The sequence below is a fragment of the Populus alba genome, chromosome 1, assembly GCF_005239225.2.
Source record: "Populus alba chromosome 1, ASM523922v2, whole genome shotgun sequence".
In the NCBI taxonomy this organism is placed as follows: domain Eukaryota; kingdom Viridiplantae; phylum Streptophyta; class Magnoliopsida; order Malpighiales; family Salicaceae; genus Populus; species Populus alba.
Window position 1 is genome coordinate 14549640 of NC_133284.1, and position 16712 is coordinate 14566351.

General features: G+C 34.7%; 2 protein-coding genes across 2 annotated transcripts; both read right to left on the reverse strand.

Moving 5' to 3' along the window:
* Positions 1-424: 424 nt before the first annotated feature.
* On the reverse strand, positions 425-12065 carry LOC118039130 (3-hydroxyisobutyryl-CoA hydrolase-like protein 1, mitochondrial). The gene is made up of 14 exons (XM_035045741.1): positions 11868-12065; positions 11697-11777; positions 11422-11490; positions 11267-11330; positions 5964-6043; positions 5041-5124; positions 4667-4751; positions 4315-4400; positions 4106-4227; positions 1600-1660; positions 1009-1107; positions 795-896; positions 660-701; positions 425-568 (listed from the first exon to the last, which is right to left on the reverse strand). Exons 1-14 carry the CDS (start codon positions 11991-11993, stop codon positions 449-451), a joined length of 1221 nt encoding a protein of 406 aa, XP_034901632.1. The 5' UTR covers positions 11994-12065; the 3' UTR covers positions 425-448.
* Positions 12066-15330: 3265 nt separating this feature from the next.
* On the reverse strand, positions 15331-16712 carry LOC118039131 (probable aquaporin TIP2-2). Its single transcript, XM_035045742.2, has 3 exons — positions 16476-16712; positions 16032-16282; positions 15331-15879 (listed from the first exon to the last, which is right to left on the reverse strand). Exons 1-3 carry the CDS (start codon positions 16600-16602, stop codon positions 15505-15507), a joined length of 753 nt encoding a protein of 250 aa, XP_034901633.1. The 5' UTR covers positions 16603-16712; the 3' UTR covers positions 15331-15504.

Here is a 16712-nt window from a genome sequence, read left to right on the forward strand (position 1 = left end):
GTTGCGCACTTAAAAAACCAAAACAATTGCAGTTCTTGTCGGATATATTTCATATGTAATGGAATTGTAAATAATTTATTAAAAACAATAAAAAATATTTTATATAAAGTATTATTTATTTCATGATGTAATAACAATTGTTAAATCTATAATATTTAAATTAAAAACCATCAAAATATATATATATATATATATATATATATATATATTAAAATTATTTTATAACCTCAATTTTAAAAGTATTATTAATTAAATATATTAAATTATTTTTTTATTGAACTTCAATTAAATCACAGTTTTAAGTAAATATATATTTTTTTCATATCAATTTAAATTAAAAATAATTTTTATAAAATACTTGTTTTTAAATCACCACAGGCACAGGCACAGGCACAGGCACGATAACAAACACATCCACGTATCTTGTACTCTGACATTAAATAAAAACTTAGGGAAAGGCTTCTCGTAACTTAGAAGGTAACTCTAGGCCAGGCTCATATGCATCAGGCAGGGCAAAGTATGCATCCACCATGTCTTCGGGTACTTGTTCCAAACAAGGCGGATACCACTGCATGTGTTTTATTTTTTTAAAAATTAGTCAATGACCAATCAAAGGTTTAGTTCATCGTAAATTCTCAGTCGAAGGATAAAGAAGATACCTTTGGTGGAAAGCATTTATCAACTAATCTTGCTCGAACTCCCTAATCAAACATGCATGGTTCAGATGAAATATATTCGTTTATTATGAAACTCCACGATAAGTGTGCTATTTGAAAGAAGAATCCCGATTTTACCTCGCAGAAGTCATTGGAGATCTGTCTAGAAATTGCTCGAAGAGTCATCCGATACTCGCGATCAAGACATTGTTCAAGTGTCCGAAATCTACCTTCTCGTATCTATCAGAAAAACCAAGCTATTAGAGCATGAGGAAGACAAGTGGAGTAGATTAAGTGATTAACCAGAGCCGTTTTAAGCCAGGGGCTACTTGAGCAATGACCCGGAACTTACAGATCTCAGGGAAACCTTCAAGCTCAGAGGCGGAGCCTCTCTTAGTTTCCGAACTGTTGAGATGCACCAGTCATCTTTTGTTCTGGCTGCTTCACTTTCCTGAGAAGTGTTGTTGATATGCACTCATTATTCCAAGACACTTGAAGTATATATAGAACAATAAGTTCCCGACCATTAGGACTTGGAAAGGTGAGTTTAAACACAAGGACACCGAAGCACACTTAATTTCCAGCTTCGGTTTCAGCACATAATTAAAATGTGAACGAAGAAAACTGAAAACTGGTGACCATTACCAAACCTTTTTTCAAGTTAAGATAATCACTGCTGGCTCTTCAATTTGCTGTCCAATTATGCTCTTAACCCTCAATAAAATAAAAACACCATGAGCATCTAGCAACTTAGCAGTTGGTGTAATTTGTTTAGTTTATGAACGAGAATCATTTCTCAGTAAAGATAGCAAAAATGAATTAGAGCATGGGAACTGTTATGCCTCTTCTTGAACTGTCACTCTTTTCCCACATCGAACCATCATCCTGGCTTTGCATTAATGTAAAACCTATTGTAGATTCTTTATGGGAAAATAAATCTTACCAGAGAGTCAACAATTTCCTCGACTGTAGCATGACCAAAACATTTATTTAGCGTATTCATCCTGAACAAAGTAAATTGGACCGTATAAATACCATACCAAAAATCCAAAAACAAAAAGTGAAACCTCAAGCAAGTATAGTTTTGAAGGACGAATACAAACATAGTCTCAATTCTACACGAAAAAAGGCATGCATCCCTTGGGAAGGATGAACATTCATAATCAAAGCTTGGCGGCTGCAGCTCTTTAATTACATACAGGCCAGAATTCTGGATCCCATCTCTGTTTTTCGTTTTCTGTGTGGGTGTGCGTTGGGAGGGGGTGTCAGACAACTTATCGGCATATTAACTATATAATTTCAGTTAGTTGCCGATTCTAAGTACATGAGATATCATCTTGAGTCTATGCATATGCTTTCAATTCTCCCTCATATCAAGAGATGCTGTAAGAATATGTTTTGTTGCATTTAAAAGATCAAGTTTTCTACGTAGCATTGGTCACTGTATCTCAATACCTTTAAAAAAAAATCAAACATTTTTTTCATTGTGTTTTGACTTGTTTTGACTGAGTTTTTCTTGGGCTGAGTCGAGAGTTAATTTGAGGTTTTTTACCGAGTCATGCCTAATCAATTTTCCTTTTATGTTTTTTGTTGAAAATCAACCTAACTTAGATCCCAAATCGTCCCAGTCATGAGCCAACCTGTTGGATAAAAATGAGTTTTAAAACAGTACTAAGTTACTCAGCCTAGGTGTGAGTAAAACTCAATCTCAAAGTCTATACAAACAATGATAAATAGCTTTATGATGGAGGTGGGTCAAAAAAATATGATAGTTCTAATCAGTCAATTGTTAATTCATCACAAAAAAATCATGCAAAAAGCTTAGATACTCATTTATAAACCAATAGGATGAAGCAAGCCCAAGAAGAGGCATATGAATGCCAAACCAACATTTTGATACTAATTATTTTTTTTTACCGTCCTACACCATGGGTTAAAAAAAAATTTCATCTTAAAAAAATATAAAAGTACTGTAAAGTAAAAATCTAATGTATACCAGCCGAAATACTTTTGAAATACTTAAATGATGATATATTGAATTACATAATTTTTTTTAAAAAAATATTGAGATAGATCAATCAAAGGCTTAGGAAAGCTAGTTATAATGAACCAAATATCGAATATTGAAATAAAAAATTAAATTAAATTAAATTAGAAAGGACCCAAAAACAAAAAACAACCACCAACAATTTTTTTTAATTATTATTGATATTATTTAAAAGATCAAATTACCCTTAAGACCAAATAATTATAACAAAAAAAAAACTAATATGATATTACAAATGAGCTCCTTAAGTCAAGCTTTAAATATTTTGATTTTAAAGGCAATATAATAATTTGGAAAACTGAAATTAAAAAAAAAATATCCTTGGACCTAAGTTATTGTTTTGCTTTTAAAGACATTTCAATAATTTAACTATACAAAAAAATTGTAAAAAAACGATAATAACCTTGTTCAATTCAAAAAACATATAATCCATAGTAATTAAATGAGGGTAATTGTGAAATTTTGAAAGGATAGAAAGGTAAATTTATAATTTCAATCCACATTAATTGGGCGAATTTTCAGTAAAGTTTTGAGAATTTTGATTTAAAAGGCAATATTGTGTTTAAAAGATGAAATATCAAAAAGCCCCCTACACTATAGTTAAGTGTTTGTTTTTTAAAAGCAATCAAGTAATTTAGCTATATAAAAAAATGGAGGAAAAAACCAAGATGCTCTTAATCAATCCAAGAATGATCAATAGATCTTGTAAAAAGATTTATTTACCCCTCAAAGCTAATTTAATGATTTTTATTGATAAAAATAAAAATAAAAGTATAATTTTATTGTTTCAATCCACAACAAATTATACCTCGTTCATAATGGTTTTCTCACAAGGTTTAAGTTGTAATAATTAACATGCCATAATTTTCGATCCAATTGATGGACGAGGGTCAAATTATATGAATTGATTATACATGCTCAATTTTGTAGGAGGCTTGCTGGCTATAACTGGCCGTGCTTAAGAAAATCCATAAATTAGATCATGAAGATGTGTTTGGTTCAATTTCGTTCGTTAAAGTACAGATTAGGGTTCTTATGTATAAAATCTTTTCGCATCAATTCTGTCTTTCTTTCTTTCTATCTTTTGTTTTTCTGTCTGCGTCACTTTATCAGTTAAGTTGAATAACTCCCACTATATATTTTATATCTGACTTCAAGATTATAGACATGCATGTGCATTTTTCTGTGACAATATTCCAATGCATATCTGGGTAAGCCATTTCTTGTCTGCTCCTCAGTTTTCTTATGATCTACAATCTATAGCTGTTCTTCACTTCTTCTGGAAGCCATTGAAATGTATAAATTGGAATAATCCCGAATGGAATATAAAACCAGGCGACAACGATGTATATACATGCAGTTTCCTCAAAGTCTATATATATGCGTGTGTGCATTGGCTTACCTGTGAAGAACACTTCTTTCGCTCGGATTTGCAGTCTGGCCAAATCTAGTTAAAAAAGTTTCCATGACAGAAAAATCTTTTGCAGCTAATTTACCAAGCTGCTCTTCAATGAGAGGGACACTCTGTTAAGAAGAGGAAGATTTGATATCATTAGACTAAAATAGATAGAAGAAACCTATAATAAGAAAAACATAAGAGGAAGAACAAACTGCATTGGGTGAATAATGGGTAGCTAGCCCGCAAGCAAGCATTTCTTCTCCACTAAGCGTATCTCCAGTTAGACCTAGATATTCCCCTGTAGAAATCCCCCAAATAAAGGGGCAAACAATATAATTTTTTAGGCATTAGCAAACAGCAGGGAGAAATTTACCATGAAAACATGGCAACCATCTCTTTTGGACAATGAATGCTAGGGCAAGGAAATACGCATCGAAGCACAAATCTAACTAAAAAGCGTGCAAGAAGATGCTGCATGTGATGATTCGAGCTGTACGAGTTAATTGGAAAGCATGCAAAAAGTAAATATCACATCAGTTTAGTAAAAGCAGCTAGAGAACTTGCCTAAGCATCCAGGTAGGCGTGAAAGATAATAGGAAGCGCCAGCATCAGGATGGAGGCCAATAAGAACTTCAGGAGTGGCAAAAACCTGCAGTTTTTCCTGAGAATGTGATATCAACTTGGGGGGAATTTTACTAAGATTGAAGAACTAAAATCTTATGAAATGAACTCAAATTATGCACACGCCATTCTTTACATTAGAGTGGAAAAAAGAAAAAAAGTAATTTGACTAGATCACACCATATGCGTAACAAGAAAGTGTCAAGTTCAAAACTATAGAAACTATACATGTCCTCAGACAAACCCAGAAAGGAATAAACAGGATGAGAGGAAAGTGAAAGACGATAAGTATTATAGAAGATTTACTGAGACGTTACCGTTTTATCAGTAGCAATACGAAAGGACCCATGGACTGAAATCCCAGCTCCTCCACCCATTGTAATGCCATCCAATATAGCAACCTACAGACATAGACACCCATTTTGAGCAGAGGAAAGATTCAGTTGTCAAACCCTAAACGACCAAAACCGAAGACATGTCATGCTGAATTGCTGCGACATGACTTCTGGAACTAGAACCCCTCCAGCCTTCTCTCATCTCTGCCTCTCCATTTCCTACTATCTCCACATTGGCGTTCTCTTATTCACAAGCCACAGCTTCCACTTGATAAATAGCAGAAAAGAAAGAAATTAATGGTTGTTTTTCAAGCCAAATCCATCCATTGCCAATGGAGAGCGAGTAACAATGAAAAATATATATTTTAACGTGATGTGGTTTAATTAAAAATTTAACTCAAGGACAAGAAGGTGTTTGTAAAAATATACAATGACCAAAAAACTTACAATGAGCACTTTTTTGTCAAAAATATTAGATATAAGGACCAATATAACTTTTCTTTTTTAAAATATAGCTACTAAAATAAACATTAAGTAAAAAACTATTTTTTAACGATTAAAAAATAAATTTAAATAAAAAATTAAATTAAATTTTAAACAAACAGGGAGTTGAGAATAATAGAATGTGTTGGATTGTGCCTTAGTCAACCTTCCTATTTATATAGAGGCAGTAGAACACTGCAGTAACTGTAATAATTACAATATCCTATATTAGAATCTTATTCTGATAGATACATGAGTAACTGTAATGATTACAACATCTTATATTAGAATCTTATTCTATAATACAGGGTTTTGAAAATAGTAACAAACACCCCTAGAGGATCCCGGAAATCGAACCTATTGCCATGCTTTGAGAAAAACACAGTGTAATGATCATAGAAGAAATCCAGGAGAAGACTCACATGCGGTTTCAAATATGTGCTTAAAAGGAACACGAAGCTGTAAAATGTCCTGAAACAGTCTTTACATTCTTCAATTTTCCCTGTAGATAGCAGCAAAACAAATAATGGAAGGATATGGCCATCAGTTAGCATGCAGCAGGTGCCAATTACTGGAATGGAGCACCCAACCTTTTTGCAATGAAGGTAACCAACACCCAAAACAACACACCTCTACAAGACACCACACCATCCCCTGTTATTAAGTCATCCGGCATTGGAAAGAACCATAACTATGCCTCCACGGATGATGAAACCAGTGTCATGCATCACCATTTACCACCCCTGTTGAACCCTCAAAGCAACCCACAAACATTTTCAGACGCAACCATTGAAAACACAAACGAGAAAAGCAGCAAAACAAGAAAACTGAAGTTGTTGCAAGCCAGTGGTAGTGTTGCTAACACTATGGAGGATTGTGATTCTTCCGACTCCTTAAACTCAGGAATCCAACAAGGAAATGTTCGGTTTCAGATCACTTGTACGAAGCATCAAGACAATGGGTTTGACAGTGAAAAGGAGACTCAAGAAATGATACAAGATGCTGTGGCTCTAGGTTTGGGAAACCCGCAAGAACTAAAAGGGTTCAAAGAAGGAATAATGAGAAATATTGATAGAGAAGTTGATGAGTGGACATCAGTTAACCAGTTGTAAGTTCTTTATCCTGATAAGTCTAGCCTGCCTTGGTCTTTTGCTCTTTTTATGAATATCTTTGCTTGGAACAGCTGTGGTTTAGGCATGTCACACAAGAAAAATTCAATCCGGAATAGGCTTATAAAAAATAATATTGGCATCTGTTTTCTTTTAGAAACAAAGAAAAACAACTGTTGTGACTCCTTCATTAGAAATCTGTGGAATATTGCAACTGTCAAATGGGCTTTTCTAGAATCTATAGGGAAATCAGGAGGGATTATAGCAATGTGGGATAGCTCTGTCTTTGAAGTTAGCTCGGTAGAATTTGGGGGGCAGTGGATCAGCCTATGCGGCACGCATATTCCCTCTTTCTTTACTTGTATGATAATTGGTGTATATGTTGCATCTTCAGTGAAGGACCGTGCTAATATGTGGGAAGAAGTCACCACTCTTAAGTTTGCTTTCGAACTGCCATTGGTGGTGCTAGGCGACTTCAACGAAACTTTACACGCTCATGAGAGAAGTAGTGGTCACCTCAATTCATCAGGTTCAACTTCATTCCGCAAATTCATATCAGACTGTGAACTGGTTGAATTCAATTTGCAAGGGCATCGGTTCACTTGGTTTAGGGGTGGTTCTATGAGCCGCATTGACAGAGCTTTCGCATCCCCGGATTTTCATCTACAGTTCCCGTCTCTATCTCTCTGCCGCTACCCTAGAGGGCTGTCCGATCACTGTCAGCTGATTCTCCAAAGCCCGGAGGTAGACTGGGGGTGGAAGCCGTTTCGTTTCATAAATTGCTGGCTGTCGCACCCTTCTTTCTTAACAGATTTTGAGGCCCTCTGGTCTGAAAGCTGCAAGGAATTTCCAGGTGAGTTTAGTTTGATTAAGAAGTTGGGGAACATGGGAAAAAAGCTGAGACAATGGAATAAATCCACTTTCGGGGATCAAAATTTAAAACTTGCAGACATCCAGAACTCCATCACAACGCTTGAGAACTTAAGCGAAGTGCGTCCCTTATCGGAGACCGAAAAAACAAAGCTCCAGGGGCTGAATTCTGAGCAATGGGAAGTTAACAGAAGGGTGGAAGATATGTGGAGGCAAAAATCTCGTCAAAATTGGTGTAAAATGGGGGATAAGAACACTCGTTTTTTCCACATATCAGCAAGTCTAAGGAAGGGCCGCAACTACATTAGTAAGATTGATTATAATGGCAGTCATCTAGTCTCCTCAAATGATATAAAAGAAGGCGCTGTCAACTTCTTTTCATCCTTGTTTCGCAAACCAACATGCAAAAGAATTGAAATGGGAGGTTCGGGGTTCTCTAAAATTTCAGAAGCCAAATCAATTTGGCTAGAAAGACCACCTTCAATGGAAGAAGTGAAGCAAGCTGTGTGGGACTGTGATGGTTCCAAAGCCCCTGGCCCTGATGGTTTCACCTTTTGTTTCTATAAAAAGGTATGGAATATCATCAGCTCAGAGGTTTTTATGTTGGTTAAAAGTTTTTTCAGAACTGGTAAACTTCCAAAGGGTATCAACTCTTCTTTTGTAACTCTGATTCCGAAATCAAAGGAGCCGAGCAGATTCTCCCATTTTCGTCCGATAAGCCTGATTCACGGGCTATACAAAATAGTGGCAAAGCTACTGTCCACTAGGCTGCGTCATGTCATGACAGATGTGATCAGTGTTAACCAGTCTGCATTTATTGCTGGGCGACAGATTCTAGACGGGTTCATGATAGCAAATGAGGTTGTCCATGGTGTGCGTAGCAAGAAGAAGCATGGCCTCTTATTGAAGGTAGATTTCCATAAAGCCTTTGACTCAATTTTATGGGAACATATTGACACAAGTATGGGATACATGGGTTTTGGCTCACACTGGAGGAAGCTGATATTCGAATGCTTATCCACTTCAAAATTAGCCATCTTGATAAACGGTTCTCCTAGTAGAGAATTTAGTTTGGAGAGGGGTCTCAGGCAAGGGGACCCACTCTCTCCATTCCTATTTGACATTGCAGTTGAGGGATTGACAGTTTTATTCAATAGGGCATCAGCTTCAGGTTACTTCAAAGGCTTACAGACTACCCCAGGTCATTACTTAACTCATTTGCAATATGCCGACGACTCTCTGATTTTCTTGCCAAATGATTTTCCCTCTCTTCTACATGCCAAGAGGATTCTACGTTGGTTTGAGATCATTTCTGGACTGAAAGTTAACTTCTATAAAAGCTCACTAATAGGTATCAACTTGGACAACGACTACACCTCTAGCCTGGCGAACTCAGTCTTCTGTCGTAGTGATACTTTCCCGGTTAGGTACCTTGGACTACCTCTTGGAGCCAATCCCAGCAGAATCTCTACTTGGAAACCAGTGTTGTCCACTATCAGAGCAAAGCTACTCACATGGAAAGGGAATTTTTTGAGCATGGCGGGAAGGTTATGTCTAATTAAATCAGTCTTGAGCTCTCTTCCTCTGTTTTACATGTCAGTTTTTGCTATGCCAAAGGGTGTTACTAAAGCCATCTCTTCTCTAACCCGGTCTTTCCTTTGGAAAGGAAGCTCAACTTCTCATGGCCTTTTTAAGGTGGCTTGGCATAAGGTAATAAAGGATAAATCTTCTGGTGGTCTCGGGTTGGGATCCATCCACAACAAAAATCTGGCTTTGCTCTTTAAATGGATATGGAATCTAGACAATGGAGTGGCAGGAGGCTGGCAAGAACACATTCTTCTAAAATACCGACCTCACTTTATAAATGGTATCCCTGAGTTTGCTGGTTCTTTATCTCCAACTTGGCATGGCATTGTTTCGGCAATCTTCTCAACACAAAACATAGCCAATCTTTTTACATGCAAATGTCGGTTCAAGGTGGGTGACGGGAGGAACATCCGGTTTTGGACTGACTCTTGGCTCGGCTCTGCAACCAATCTCCAGCTCTTATTCCCCAGACTTTATAACCTCTCCTTGCAGCAAAACACCAACCTTGCAGATATATACAATTTGACAGATGCATCTTTAAACCTTTCCTGGAGAAGAACCCTTCGGCCTCGTGAGATCTGCCAAAGGGAGAGCTTGATCGCAGAGGTGCAGCGTGGTCTCCTTTTCTCAGATGGTGCAGACTGCAAGTTATGGAAATTCCACAGCTCTGGCATGTACTCAGCTCAATCAAGTCGCCTCTTCTTTGATAGTCTTTCGGTCACTGAAAATAATCACTCCCTTACTCTGCTATGGAATGGTTATGCCCCCCCAAAAGTGGATGTGTTCATTTGGCTTCTTCTTCATGGAGGTTTGAGTACAAGAAGTTTTTTAGCTGAGAGGAGAATCATAAATTATGAGGAATCTCACTGCCCATTCTGCTGCAAGGAAACCGAGACAATTAATCATCTTTTCCATTGGTGTCCTACAACATGGTCTCTTTGGGGTCGTTTCTTGAAATGGTTCGGGTGCTCAGGTTGTCTGCATAAAGACCCAAATCAAAATCTGCAGGAATGGTTCGGATTGATTAATGGAAAATTTCAGCGTCGTGCTATTACACTCCTCTGTAAAGGTCTGTATTGGTCAATTTGGATAGCGCGCAACCGCCTAATCTTCGAATCCAAGGCTCCTGATTGGGATATGATTTTTGATCTCACTTTTCACCGTTTGGCTTTCTGGTTGAAGTCCTCAGTTACAAATTTCAGCTATACAGGCTCAGATCTTTTTAGAAATCCTGAATGTATTATGAACTGGACTAACTAATTAAGTCCCTCATCACTTTGGTCTTTTCTTTCTTCATATTCCCATTGTATTCTATCTTTCGTTCAGCCCCACTTTCTTGATGGGGCTGCTTAATTAATATATAATTATCTCGTTTACTATCAAAAAAAAAAAGGTGCCAATTACTACTCTGAAATATGGAGAGGTATGAAAGTCTTGGAAGAGGCAACTACTTTTGTCTTTGGATTACTTGTCCAAGAGAATAATCCATGGTCATAACTTAGTTGATGAGCTAGCTATACGTTCATAATCAGTATTGATCAGGAAAAGAAAATAGGTGGATGGTGGTAGCTAGGAAAAAAATGAGAGATTAAATCTTGAAAGCTAATTATTAGCTGCATAAACTCTAGTTTTGAATGACATGTATGTTTTGGAGTTTTAAAAGTATATTTTTAAAAAAATAATTATATATTTTTTTTTGTTATAAATTAATATTTTTTTTTTGTTTTCAAATTATTTTAATATACTAATATCAAAAATAAATTTTTAAAAATAAAAATATATATATTATTTTGTTATATTTTTTAACGTAAAATATCTTAAAAAATAACTATTATTGTATTTTCAAATATACTCATAGACTAGAATCCAACTATAATTTATACACACGCGAGTGTAAGAACCTCAATACATTACTAATTACACAGATAGTTCTCAACTAAAAACTTTCATCCAATTTTTAAACTTTTAATTTATATTTTCATCTAAAATATACTCTCTTATTTTGTTATGAAAACAGCATCATTTTACAGGAGATTTAACATTCTTTGTTTAGAGTTCTGACAGAGATTTTTAATGGAGAAATCAAAATAGATAAAACTCTAATAATCTGGCAATGTATTTGACGTTTGCTAAAACAAAATCGCCAAAACGTTATTCACCTTCATTGATTAACCGATATAGTCTAACAACATCTCCACCAGCACAAAACGCTCTGCCATTTCCCTACAGGAAGCTCAAAACACTGTGGTTGAGGGGCTGCGGTGAAGCAGAATACACAGTTCCGTAAAACCAAAACTGAAAAGCAAATGCTTACCTTCAGCACAATAAAATCAACGAGGGGATCGTTTGCCCAGGACTCGTACAGTTTAGTAAGCCGATGTCCCTGATAATTTATAGCATCAAAAACCCTAATGAAGCCATTTTCTCTAGCGAGCATCAACTAGTTGCAAGAATACACTTGCCCAAAACGCATAGAATTGGGGGGAAACGACACGTTTATGAACCCAGTAAAGACGATAGAATTTATAGGATCATGAAAAAACAAGAATTGCAGGGGTGTTGAGTGAAAATGACTGTGCATAATCATACCATTGGAGAGGTGAGAGCATTCAGGACATGGGGTCTATTAAGGATTACAACTCTTGAGTTTGTTCCTCTCTCAACCAGCACCTGAAAGAACAAGGAGAAGACACCTGATTAAAACGCATCGTGTACACGTACGTCTAGACATCAATACGGGTGCGATTCTTGAAAAGTCACCGAATTTTCAAGATCTTCACAGCTGTTTGTAGCATTATTGAGTGATGAGGAAAGGGTCCTTCTAAGAAAGGAAAACGGAGTGGTCTTGTTTAAAGCACTCTTCAGGACTTTGAAACTCTGCTGCATCTTTTGCTCTCTGTTATGAACTCTTCGGGGGCTTTCTGTGGCTGCATCATATTGTTACAATTTTACCGACACTTTTTTATATGGCATTGAAGGTATTCTGTTGGTAGAGGGAAGTCAGCATGGCATAACACTTTTTTTTTTTTTTTAATAACCCCGGATGTCCGGGATAACTTGCATGCACTACAACTAATCACCGGATTCACTGAACATCCTGCAAGCCCAGTGAGTATATAAGACACCACATGGGTGACAAACGTATACAAGTGAGGCTGTAACCCTTAATATAGAGGAAGAAAACAAGTCCCTTCAACCATTGACCTATAACCTCATGTGTAGCATGGCATAACACTTACGTAATAGTGTTGTTGCATCATTCATGCTTGACATCACAGTTTATCGTTTCTCTTTCCCATCTTGTTTTTTTTCCAAAATATAATATTGAGCTCTTCCAAAATTTGTTTGTATATATATGCATTTTAGGTGTGGTATGAAAAATCTTGTATCGTTTTCTATTTTCCCCCTCAAATCCCAAGCAATCCATTTTATATCTTGAAGAAAATTCAATTACTTATAATCTTAGAAAACAAAATTAACACACTTAATTATGTGAGAAATAATGCACTTTGTAAAAAAGGATAATGGGTTTTGTTGAATATAAGATTCTAAAATATATCGAGAAGAAGAAAATAAATCATCAAATTGAATCAGCAAGCAAACATAGTGTGATAAAAGTTATGGTTTAATAAATTTATAGTATATGATTTGTTTGTTTTTGTATTTTAAAAATGCTTTAAAAAATTTTAAATTTTAAATTTTTTTCTTTATTTCAGATTAATATATTTTTAATATTTTTATATCATTTTAATGTATTGATGTTAAAAATTATTTTTAAAAAGTAAAAAAAATATTATTTTAATATATTTTCAAATAAAAAATATTTTTTAAATAACTATTATTATACTTTCAAATATTTTATTAATAGATTAATTATAATTATTGAACAAAGATAGGGATAAAGAAAGAAAAAATCAAACTATAGAGAACTCCATATAATTTGTCTTTATTTGAAAGCACATGTATCACATTCACATATTTAGACTCTAAGGCCGCCCTACCTAAGCTTGATAAGAAAAGAAACACCCGGCCCCTAAGGCAACACGTCATCAAAATCACATTGCTGCTCCTTGCCACAAAAATGAAGGGAAAAAAGAAGGTAAAATGTACAAGGCAGCGTTTGGTGCTGCGTTTGCACCTGTGTTTTGCCTAAATTAAAATTTTTATTTTTGTTAAAATTGAGTTTGGTTTGTACCTTTTAGATTGTTTTGATGTGCTGATATTAAAAATAATTTTTAAAAAAATAAAAAAAATCATTGGTATATTTTTCGGCACGAAAAGCTATTTGAAAAACAATCACTACCACATTGCCTAACACGCTCTAAGGGCTCCTATACTGGTGGTCAAGATGCAAATGGTACTAAACAAATTATTCAACACAACAATTCCTTAAATAAAAAATATATATAAAAAAAACGGAATAAAGGAATTGCAAAACAATAAAGTTCATTAATGAAAAAAAAAAAAAACGCATTTATTTACCAAACAAACCGGCCATCCACAGTCGCAAAGAGCCAGCAGCTACAGTGTTCCAGAATCAGCCAACCACCAATGGGGCATTCCCTGTCACGTGGGGTGTAAAAGAAAAGGTTCACATGCAAATCAGTTTCAAATTAATTCTCAATTTAGAATTGTTGATATTTTTAAAGTAATTTTTTATTTAAAAATATATTAAAATGATTTTTTTTAATTTTAAAAAATTATTTTTAATATCAATATATTACAACAATAAAAAAATTAAAAAAATAATAATTTTTTCAAAAAAACAACAAAAAACAAACAGAATATCTTCCCATTCATGCCACGAAAGTTATATTCTGTAGCAATCATGTGAATCACAGATGATGGGCCACACTTACAGGACGAGATGGGCAACCTCGATCGTATCGTTCCTCCTTGGTGCAGCAATAATGCATTCAAATGAAACTGGCAATTGACTTCCTTTCCTAATAATGCTATTCACTGAATAAATTTCTCAATTTTTAACCTCTAATCACTGTGATTGACTTTGAGGGCGGTGTTTTTTTTTTAAGGCATAATATTTTTTAAGTACAAATCATATTTTTAAAAATTAAAAAAACATATTTTTTATTTTTTTTTAAAATAAGTAACCTCCAATCCAAACGCATATTACATCGTGATTCCACCATCATGTAACATCCTTCAAGTGAGCCCAGCCCATTAATATTCGATATTGTTTGCAAAACTCATTGCCATGGATAGCATTATGGAAAGCGTTCCTATTGAAAGACAATTTATCCAGTGATAAGGGCCTTTTTGGTAGTGTATTTTAAAAGTGTCTTTACTTTAAAATAATAGTGATCTAGTGTTTTTTTTTTAAGATTTTTTTTAATTTTAATATGTTGATATTAAAAATAAAAAATAATTTTTTAATTTATTTTTAAGTAAAAAAATACTTTTAAAAAGCAATTTCACTACAAAATTAAACTTGCACTAAAACCCCGTTTGTTTTATGAAAAATAGTTTTCTGAAAATTACTTTCTAAATTTTTATGTGTTTATTTATAATGAGAAAAGTTAATTAACGAAAAACACTTTTATATCAAAGAAATTTGTTTCTTAATTTTCAAAAAACGTATTTTCCTTTTATTTTAGATGAAAAATACATTTCAGAAGTTGTGAAGAAATCAGAAACATCTTATTACTTGTTGATTATATCAATTTTAATCCTCAATCTTTTAATTGCTATATATTTTATTTGAATATTTTTTTTTAATTTCATCCTCTAGAATTTGATTGAACTTGATTTTTATATCAATTTTGAACCTTATTCTCTTAATTGTTATTTGCTTTTATCTTATTTTTTATTAATTAAAATTTTATATATATTAGATTTGAGTCTCATTATTTTAATTTTTATTTATTTTATTTAAAATAATTTATAAAATTATAATTTTTTTTATTTATCATCTTTCAACTTTTTTATCTGTTAGATTTGATCTTAATTATTTTGATTGTAATTTTTTTTTAATTTTATCCTTCTTAAATTTTTTTATTTGAAAGATTTTATTCTTATTTTTTAATAAACTTGAAAAAAAATTAAAAACATTAATAAGTTATTTTTCAACTCATTTTTTCATAGCATAAGTAAACAATAAGAAATTTCCCAACTCATTTTTCATAACATTAATAAATATAAAAAAATAATTTATTTTTTAAAAATATTATTAAAAAAAAACTTTATAGCAAACAAACAGCTTAAGTTTCACTAAAGATATTTTCATCTTATTAACAAACAGGGAAGAGAATTTTTAACTGGCCATTAACAAACAGCAGGCCGAAACCCATTACAAAAAAAAAAAAAAAAAAAAAAAAAAAAAAAACAAGAAAGCAAAGTACAATTCACAAGTCAACACAAAGCAAGCCTATGCAACTCTTTAGGCATAGCCTTCGGAAACTGGGGCAGCGGTATAAGACCCAATGAAAATATCGCCATAAACAAGCCCAGCCAATCCACCTCCAATGAGTGGACCTAACCAGTAGATCCAGTTCTGTGAGTAGTCTCCGCTAACAACAGCTGGCCCAAATGAGCGAGCTGGGTTCATTGAACCGCCACTGAACGGGCCAGCAGCAAGAATGTTAGCACCAACAATGAACCCAATGGCAATGGGTGCTATAATTCCAATGGAGCCCTTTTTGGGATCTGCGGCGGTGGCATAGACGGTGTAGACAAGGGCAAAGGTTATGACAATCTCCATCACCACTCCTTCAACAGCACTCATCCCTGAAGCGACTGCATGAGTTGGGATGCTCTGTGAAATCCATTAAAACAACTCTGAGATTGATACATTCAGTGATAATTAACTGGAGATATATTGGAATTGTACGACTAACATATGAGCAGTTCAAAATCCTGATAAACGTCTAGGAATTTCCATGCCCGTCTTTAATTTTGGTGTTTTACCTCAGCACTTGTAGCGTATTTGAGGAGGAGGCAGGCGGCAATGGAGCCGAGGCATTGAGCAATCCAATATAAAACGCCAGTAAGGATGGTGATGTTGCCTCCAATGGCCAGTCCAAAGGTGACAGCTGGATTTAAATGGCCACCTGAAATGTTGGCTGCTATGGAGACTCCCACAAACAGTGCAAATGCATGAGCCACAGCCACCGCAACCAGGCCAGGTGGGTCTAAGGCTGCATCTGATGTGAGCTTACCTGTACCATATAGAAGCAAACATTAGCACAGTGAAAAGATTATGCTTCAACCACATGTTAATTACGTGCATGGCAAGAGGACCATTTTGTCAGTAAATAGTAAACTTTGTATAAATTTCCATCACGGTCCCTCTTTTTTTAGTTTTTACAGACATGATTAAGCAAAAATCGCAGAGATTGGATTACTACTTACTGTAAGCGATGGCCGATCCAACACCAGCAAACACAAAAAGAAGAGTGGCAATGAACTCAGATAAATAAGCCTTGAGAGAGCCAACACTGAAAGAGTCACCAAGACTCCCAAAAGCTATCTTCACCATTCTTGCTTGAGCAGTAGTCCTTGGGCCAATTAAGCTTAATTACCAGAACTATATATCAAGATAGCTAGCTCAAGCTCTTGTGTGTGTTTCTACGGGCTGCATTGATTTCA